The sequence below is a fragment of the Elaeis guineensis genome, chromosome 10 (assembly GCF_000442705.2).
Source record: "Elaeis guineensis isolate ETL-2024a chromosome 10, EG11, whole genome shotgun sequence".
In the NCBI taxonomy this organism is placed as follows: domain Eukaryota; kingdom Viridiplantae; phylum Streptophyta; class Magnoliopsida; order Arecales; family Arecaceae; genus Elaeis; species Elaeis guineensis.
This window is the reverse complement of record NC_026002.2, coordinates 28,508,684-28,518,326: the sequence shown is the minus strand read 5'-3', so window position 1 is coordinate 28,518,326 and position 9,643 is coordinate 28,508,684. Positions and strand designations below refer to the sequence as shown.

The following is a 9,643-nucleotide window of genomic DNA, read 5'->3' as shown; positions in this document are numbered from 1 at the left end:
TCCGTTTAGGGTGATCTTAGTCTCGTTTGACTCCATTTTTCGCTACGAACTTCACTGTGCACTCAATATGGATCGAATCTTGAGACGTCAAATCTTAACATAATATAGAATTCGCTCCAGTTCACTTCTCTTAAAAAAAAAAAAGTTAAAATTCAAATAATTTATCAAATTAGTTGAATAACAAAAGCTATCTTTTTTATCAAATTAGTTTGAAACATAATAAATAATGCAATCACAATTATCTATGAATTCTTTTTTCAGCTTAAATATAAGACAATGATTAATACTGTAGTGGACTGTAGCATCATCCGCAAAGCCCGATAACGCTTACAGCATCGATCTGTACTACATTATTGGATTAATACTGTAGTGTAATCGTAAAAGGTTCAAAGGGCCTTGCGCTAGCTCGGTTGTACAAGAGCATGAAAGCTTTCCATTTACGTGCATTAAGACAAGGTGGCCGAGAAAAGCCAACCACAAAATCCTTTCCTACACTGTACATGACCGTTGGTGCGAGAACCCATAGCCAAAATACTGGGGTTGACGGTAAAATAAGCCTCTCGAGGGTGTGATCCATATAAAAATTTAAATCCAAAGTTACTCTGATGAGAACTCTTTGATATTTAAATTAAAATTTTTATCTAACAAAAAAAAAATATGAGAAATAGAGTAATAGTGTATCTTTTTAGGAGTTCTTTTTGAATCTTCTTTATAAACGAAGAATTGAAACTCCAGTTGGCAAGTTGATTGACACGATCTCACGATTCATGGGGTGTAAAATTATCATTCAAAATTTTTAAGATGTGACAGTTATGATTGCCTTATCAGTCCAACGACAGTTGTTGCCTGACTAGCACCGTATTTTGAATCGAATGGCCAATTGAATGTTGTGGGGATGAGGCTTGATCAATGACGACCAGAAGTCGGTCGTTTTATGCTACCACCAGATCTGCTTAACAGTGTATAGGTAGTCGTCAGGAATGATCGGTTGATGAGGAGACATCGACGGTGATGAATAAAGATTGTCGAGTGACGGTCGACAAATTTTCGTCTGCTGAGAAGGTAAAATCCCGATCAGATAGTCACAGAGGACTAGCTCAGTAAAAATTGTAGTCAACCTTGAGTCGGCAAAGACTTCAATTGGCGGGCCTGCTAAGCACAAATTTTTTGAATCTTGAACTTTTTTATATAATTGGTCCATGCAAAATTTTCCTCAACAATGACCATGGAAGCTATGAAGTTTTGTTTCTCACAGTATCATGCCCGGATAAGATCAAACTTGCAGTTCGTTTCTCCAATCACCTTACCTCTTCATAGGAGCTCCCTATCTCTATTATATGTACATACACACGCGCACACAAGTCACTCAATTTACTTATTTGTTTTGCGAAAAAGAAACAATTAGGATGAGGCATTTTTGGAAACTCTAAAAAGATATTTGGTTGCAAAAAAATTAAGATTCAAAATAGAAATAGCAATGGATGATTTTCATTCCAATCATTTAGTTAGAAAAAGTCTCATTCCGATTCTAATTCCAAAATGAAATAGAAACGGTCCAATCCTCTTAAATCCCAATTCCTACTCTCTCTTAAGAATTCAAATCTTCATTTCTATTTTGATTTTGATTCCGATCATGAATTAAATACTTTAGAGAATATAGCTATTCCGATTCTCATTTTAATCCATACTAATTCCGATTATGATCATGAACCAAACACCCCCTTAAATATATCTATCAAATTAGATGGTTAATAAAATTAACCTTTAATCAGATTATGGATTAGTTGCTAATGAAATTTAAACTCCCCCTTGAGTCTCACGTGCATTGCAAGTGATCAAAAGGAAGGTGGTGGCCAGCTTGGGACCCTCCATGATAGGGTCTAGGTTATATCTTTCACATGAGAATGATTCATCTTTTTCTACGGTATACACTATTGGATTACATAATAGTCGTTATGAGATCTATGCAGATAGAAGGAAGAGATGTTTGGACTGCTTTGATATCCATCCAAACTATGATCTAGTGATTGAATTCGATAATTAAAAAAAAAGTACAAATCTCGAAATCCTAAACATATCAATAAAATTAGATGGTTAATATAATTAACCTTTAATTAGATTATGGATTAGTAGCTAATGAAATTTAAACTCTCTCTCGCACTCTCACGTGCATGGCAGGTGATAAAGAGGAGCAGGGTGGCGGCCAGCTGGGGACCTTCCGTGACAAAGACGGCATCCACGCGCCAGCCACATCCAGTCCACGCGCGACGCCATGCAAACATACGACCCGGACGCCGGAACCTTCCACCACCTACCTCTCTCTCCCCCCTCCTCTTTTCTCTTTCTCCTTTTTTTTTATGTTACTTAATGGCCAAAAAGATTCACCTTCTCCTCGTGTTAATGAACAAACGGACAAAGAGAGTGAAACAGAGCACCACTATATAAACCCCCCTGTCCCAATTCTTTTTCCCATTACCTTCTTCTCTCATCTCTCTCTCTCTCTCAACTCTGTTCCTTCCCAGTCCCCTCTGAGCCCACTCCACTTCTTTCTCCCCTGTTTTAATTTCTCTTTGCTTCTCCATCGCAGCAGAGCAGGCTTAGGAGCAGCGAAGAACAAAGGAACCATGTGCGGCGGCGCCATCATCTCCGACCTCCTCCCTCCCCGGAGCCAACATCACCAACTCGTCGCCACCTCCGACCTCTGGCCCGGTCCTGGCACCGATCCAACCCAAAAAGGTGACGCCTTTATCCGATTTTCCCTTCCTCTCCTTCCTCTTTTCTTCCTTTTGACGTTTTCCAGAGGAATCGAGGACTGATGATGGGCTCTTTGGGTGGTTCAGAGCCGAAGAAGAGAGAAAGGAAGAACCTTTACCGCGGGATTCGCCGGCGGCCGTGGGGGAAGTGGGCGGCGGAGATCCGTGATCCGGCGAAGGGGGTGCGGGTCTGGCTGGGGACCTTCAGCACCGCCGAGGAGGCCGCCCGGGCTTACGACCGGGCAGCCCGCCGGATCCGCGGCTGCAAGGCCAAGGTCAACTTCCCCAACGAGGACCCGCCACCACCGCCGGCGAAGGCGGCACGCCAGCGCTACGGCCCGTACTGCGTCGGCGGTGAGGCTTACTCCTCCGCCATGGTGGCGGTAGGCGGGGGTGTGGAGGCGGAGGGGTTGAGGCAGGAGGCGATGGCTTCCGGGTCGTGTGCGGATCTCTTGGAGATGCCGTTCGTCGAGGTGACTGCGGCGGCGCAGGCCGGTGCTAGCGCCGGGGGTCAGAAGGGCGGCCCTGCTTCCAATGAAGACCTTTTCTGGAATTTCGAGGACCTTCTTTTCTAAGCTTTTCTTCTTATATATTAAGGTTTATTTAGGTTTGGTAATGTAAGTACTTAAGTAGTGGCCAAGGTTAAATACCCGCTTTAATGTATTTCTGTTCATGTATCAGCTTGTTTCCTGCCCTGTTTCTGTAATCTCTCAACATTTGCTTGTGAGATGTAGATTTATGTGTTTTGATTTTATTAGAAGAAATTTATGGAATCCATAAGTTGATGATGCATTTATGGAAAATTTTATCTTGGATTCAGGAGCTCAAACATTCCTTCTTTTTAATTTTCTCTTTTGTCTTTGGTAAGCTTATATTAATGAATGATAAATTGAGTATAATAGTCAGTCATTACAAACCCAGTTATATAATGGCGGGTAAATCAAAAGCCATTTTAATTAACCATTAGATTAATAGTCTGGTTAAGTCCCTTTGGACCGCATGGAGTCCTTTGGTTATGGAGAAAATTTCCGAACCCTTGTGCTTAAATTCAGATAAGGGAATTCAAAAACCTGGAATAATCAGAATTTCTTACCTTTCCTACAAAACTTTATTGTTAAGTAGGTGCATTAGAAGAAAATTTCATTATGATAATTTTAGAAACATTGAACAAAAATGTCAGCTTAAAATGGTTCTCAGGGCAATTATATTTTGGTGTAAATTATATGATAAACAATGATAATTTCCAGCCATATAACAGACATCTGAAGTTGAACATTATCAAACTACATGAATCATAACAGAGCTGAAACCAAATCACAAAAAGAACAACCATGAATCCTTCACTCACCCATATTTCAAATCAGGAGTCATCTTAATCAGGATCAATATGCCATTTTTGCGCCATAAGAGTTGTATTATTTGGCCTAATGGTAATTCCATTAAAGAAACCACACCTATGGAATCTTGAATTACTGCTTTCTCTGCAGACCTATGCACTAGAACCAGAGACATGGAATGGCTTAGAGCAACTATAGTATACTACTACTAAAAAAATAAATCCTGGAGAAACGTAAAGGCTTAAGGAATTAAAGCAGGAAACTATGATTCAAAACCGAAATATCAATCTTTTTATTGAAATTATTAAAATATTAAATCTAAAAATATAAGTAGCCCACATCAAATATATTACCATTAATCATCTTGTTGTGGTAAATGAGACAAGGGGCTATTACATTAGTAGAGTCATGCAATGCTTGACCTAGATCTATGTTAAATTGCATTTGAAGTAACGTTGTGGAAAAATTTTAGATTTATTATGGTATAGAGAAAGGACATCATTAAGTTCACATTGGTTGGAGTCAAAGGAGAATCTATCTTATATACGAAGGAACCATCCTTCCTACGTGAGGCACCTTTTAAAGGACAAAATCGTGAGATCCAAAACGGTCTATACAGCCTCAGAACTATGGGCCTCAGACCAAAGCAGGCAATACCTTACGTGCCGAGGCATGAGCCATTAACTGCAACATTGGTGCTAGAAAGAGGGCATCACCCTCTATGAATCGTGAGGCTCCTTCCGCCTACACTGACACTGTTTGTGGTGTACACAGATGCCTTTTGATTGGGGAGGCTATATTGTGCTCTAGAAGAAAAGACATCATTAGTCCCACATTGGTTGGAGTTAGGGTTGGAAGTGGATTCAGATCGATCTGAGCCCTATTGGGCTGGGCCGGCTTCGGGTCGAACTTCGGACTCGGTCCGAAACCATTCAGACTAAGCTCGGGTAGACTTTTGGCTCGGCCTGAGCCCGGCCCTACCCTTGCCAGAAGTTCAACCCATTTATTTTCGGTCCGAGCCCACTCCGAAGTTCAGCCCATTTATTTTTATGAGCCAGCCCAAGCCTGGTTCCATGCCACCCTTTCCGAGAGTCCGTTTCTGTTTAATAGTTCCAACTTAGCCCCCTTGATCATAGACCGTGGTCCTTGTTCATCCACTGGCCATCGCCGTCTTCATCTTCTTTGGTAGAGCTGAGGCCCTCTCCTTCGATCGTCATGCCCATCTTGACTCTTTCTTCAAGTCCTTCTTCGAGCTCCCATTGGAGATCCTCACCACTGGGGATGAGGTCATCGTGACCATCGCCCTCATCACTACTTTTCTCCCTATCGATGAGCAGCAGAAGGACCAAGCTGAGGAGGCCCCTAAGGAGAAAATCAATGAAAACAAGGGTAAGATGGAAAAAATTAAAAGGCAAGTTTTTATTTTTTTTTTTATTTTTTTATTTTTTTTGAAAATCTATTGGAAGAAAAGCATCTGATGGGAAGGCCGATATCGATGATGATGGGGAGAAAGGCGACAGCGACGGCAACGATGGTAACCGACGGGTGGTGGCGATGAGGAAAGCAACGATTTTTTTCTCTTTTTTAGAGATTGATGGGAAAGAAAGCACCAGAGGGAGATCCAAGGGAGAAGGCCAACGCCAGTGACGATGGGGAGGAAACCACGGTGGAGATCGACGGGAGATAGCGAGGAGAGGGGGGAAGAGGCAGTGTCCGCAGAGGCTCCGGAAGCGTTTGAAGCACAAAAAAAACAAAAACAAAATAAAGGGATGGTGTCCCCCGAAATAGGTTAGGCTTTGGATTTTTTTTTTTTTTAAGGAATGGTGTGGGTTGTGGGCTGGCCCAATCTGATTCGGGCCGGGCTCGGGCCTGGGCTCGGGTCGGGCTCGGACCTGGATCTTTTAGAAAATTTCGAGCCTAAGCCTAGCCCAAAGCCCGAAAAAAAAATTCGGGCCAGGCTTGGACGGGGGTATGATCCGGCCCGGCCCACTTTCAGCCCTAGTTGGAGTCAAGAAAAAATCTGACTATATAGAAAGGGACCATCCTTTTCACATGATGTACCTTTTAAGGGGCAAAACTGTGAGGTCCAAAAACAGCTCATGTAATCCCCGGATTATAAGCCGTAGGCCAAAATAGATAGTATCTCACGTGTCGAGCAATGAGTCCTTGACTACAACAAAATTCACAATTAATTTTGGATCTATTTGGTACCCTTGTTAGTGTTGTTTTTGTTTCACTATAAATTAGTGAAATACTATGCAAGATTATTGTTGGAGATAAAAATTATGCAAAATTTTTACTATATATTATTTCTCTTTTTTATCCTCGTTGTTTCTGAAAGCAATAAATCTTCACTGTACAAATCACTAATAATTCTACAGCTATTTTGTTAAATAAAAAAAGAGATTTAATAATACAAGTTGTCCAATATTTGTTCATTTTTTTTCTGATTTTTTAAAAATAAAAATGAAAATAAAAGTTATAGCAAACAGGCCCCCATTGATTATGAGCAACCCAAGATCAAATTCTTTTCTTTCAAGTTCGCTGATTAATAGTAGTACCAGGAGATTGACAATCAGCGTCTATATATAATTTGTAGGTAAAAGCAGGAATATTCATATATTTCTCATACAGAGAATATTAAGGAAACAAACATAAATTGCACAATTCCCCAAGTGGACGTGATTTTTCTCAGAACCAATATTTCAACTACTGTTAATGGGCCAGTTTTGAGCCCAGCAAATCTAAACTCCTCGCAATCTCAACGCAAGGCCAACCGAGAATAGCATCCAAATGATAATGTGATAGCTATTGATCCATTCTGACAATCAAGATGATAAACGTACCCAATTAAGAATGTTTCAAATGAACGGAATGCATGCGCAACAGGACAAATTGTGGGGTCAAAAAATATATATGTTTTTTAAACTTTCGATCATAAGGTTGGTCCGAACTTAGATGGCAAATATTCGATACTCTTAGCAATCTAATAGACTCCGAAAGATCTTGGCAAGAGGTCACTTCTGTCACCTCCCGAGATTAAGACCTCCCTCACACAGGGCTAGCCGAGCGTGGAACGAATGGCCCACCGGGTCAAATTTGCCGGACTTGACCATTTTCTCATGCATCATGACGACCATCGTTTAGGACGTCTGTTTCGTACGAGCAATGAAGACAACATGCTAGCTCATGCGGATCCGGTCATCGACCTAATAAAGCTAGGCCTAACATAATTGATAGTTCTCTTTGTAAGATTTATTTTATTTTATTTTTTTTAAATTACAGAAGGTGATGGACAAGACCGACTACATGATGAGATTGTATTTTATCTAATTTTATCATTAATTAATTAATAATCTTCGTATTAAATTTTTAAGTTTGTTACAATTATAATGATATATTTAAATATATATTGATTTTATTGTTAAACTATATAATTTTTTATTTTTTAGTTATATATATGACCAACAAATAAAAATTTAAATATATTGATGAATTGAAAAAAATTATAGAGGTTGCAACCAAATCTCGTGCCTGAGGTCAGGGATGGCCTCCGTAGTAGAAGTGATGAAATGGTGCAAAAGCGACGATCTCAATTAGGATGAATGCATATTTGAGGATATTACAAAGAAACCTATTTCTTATTGATGAAATTAATTTTGAGGTTGTAGAATATTCATCGTACTGGAATCTTTAATCATCATCCTTAGATATAGATAATGGATCTTATTATGTCTCTTGGAGACTGCATGATGTGTATGAAATTTCAATTTAAAGATTTCGTATCTAAGTTGATCAAGAGATTTTTTGATATTATTGTTGAGGTTGTTAATGAAAAATTGATATCTTTAGATTAAGACAAAAGATCTGATTTATATTTATTTCAGATTAAGGGATCCATGTGAATTTATAATTTAAAAATTTTGGATTTAAGAATTGATATGGAGTTTCCTTTGCTTTTGTTAATGAGGTCCCTAATTGAATCTACTATTAAATGGAGATTTAATTTTTTGAAGCTTGTATGATTGTTATGAAAGGATATTTGATAGATATTGAAGATCCTGATGATAGAAATTTTAGAAAAAAAAAAAAATAATAATGATTTAAAATTCTTATATATTCTGATTATGTCCAAATTTGGTAGAGCATCGAAGGATTTTTTTTCATTGATTTGACCTATAAGAATATTTGGTTTAAAAATTATCGAATTGAATTGATATGAGAATTAAGATTTGATTCATATTAATTATAGTAAATCTATATGATGGTTTAAATATGATATTGGACTCAAGGGTTAATCAAGATTATTGTACACCAGTAAAAGTATGAATGAGAATCGAAAGTTAATCTTTGACTTCAATTGAAATTTAAAATTTTAGATCTTTTCTATTGATAAGATAAAGAAATAATTTGATCAAACTTTTTTTTGGTGAAGCTAAAAAATTTTGATTGTTAGATCAGAGTGCACAACGAAAGCATGGTAATCTGGATTACTTTGAGTAAGTCAGGAATATTGACCCTTTGAGTTAAAGAATTATGATAGATGATATGGTTTGATACAAAAAATTTATTGATATTAGAAAGAATAATATTTTAAAATTTTAAATTATTTTAGATATCCTAATGTGATTTTTTAAAGTAGTGCTTCCACCTACTATGCTAAAAAAAAATAAAAATAAAATATTTAGTATCCTAATTCTAGGATCAGTGGATCCTTGATTTTTAATTTTAGATTTAGAATATTTAAAGATAAATTTTTTCTATCTTAGAATTAAATTTTATAATTTTCTATTTATTAGAAAGAATTTGAGATTATTTATCGAATAATGATTTTGATCTTAGATTATTATACTCAAATATTTATCTCCAAGATATAATAAAATTTGAAGTTTGGACTCTTTTGATTATTATTATTTTTCTGACAAAATAGAAAAGATTGAGGTTATCTATTGATATTGATAATTGTTCTACAAAAAATAGATTAGAGTTATTTATAATTTAATTTGATAATGAATCAATTAATTAAGAGTAGTTAATATTTTGATAAAGCAAATTGATATACTTACTTAGAATAGAGACATTAATTTTGATTATAAGAAAAATATAGTTTTGATTTAGATCAATTTTTGAGTTATTAATTTTTTTATTATGGAATGATTTAATAATAAAATTTGCTTCAAGAATTAGAATATTTAAGAGTTTGAGTGTTTGAGTAAGAAAATTTCGATGACTAGAAATAGTGATATTGATTCAATCAACAATGGTGATATTGATCTTTATGAAATGACTTAATGATGAAGTTGTATCGAAAATTAAAATATCAAAAGTTTGAGAATGAGATTGAAATAATAAATCTTCAACTTTTGAAAGTATGAATAAGAAAAAATATTTTTAAATTTTGATTGATTAGGATGTCATCAAATGATTCATAGAAGTATGTTTTCCTATCTTATGATGTTGAAATTAAGAGTGGTTAATATTTTAAAAAATAAATAAATGATGATGAAAAATAAAATTCTTATTCAAGAATTAAGATATTGATTTTCTTCTATT

General features: G+C 36.7%; 1 protein-coding gene across 1 annotated transcript; it reads left to right on the top strand.

The window, feature by feature from the left end:
• The first annotated feature begins 2,348 nt into the window (after nt 1-2,348).
• Nucleotides 2,349-3,545, top strand: LOC105052544 (uncharacterized). The gene is made up of 2 exons (XM_010933382.4): nt 2,349-2,736; nt 2,841-3,545. Exons 1-2 carry the CDS (start codon nt 2,358-2,360, stop codon nt 3,326-3,328), a joined length of 867 nt encoding a protein of 288 aa, XP_010931684.2. The 5' UTR covers nt 2,349-2,357; the 3' UTR covers nt 3,329-3,545.
• The last annotated feature ends 6,098 nt before the right edge of the window (nt 3,546-9,643 follow it).

Excerpts from the sequence above, each read along its gene's own strand:
- LOC105052544 (XM_010933382.4), top strand. The coding sequence starts at position 2,358 with ATGTTACTTAATGGCCAAAAAGATTCACCTTCTCCTCGTGTTAATGAA. Across the intron at positions 2,737-2,840 it reads CACCGATCCAACCCAAAAAG|AGCCGAAGAAGAGAGAAAGG; the intron begins GTGACGCCTTTA and ends TGGGTGGTTCAG.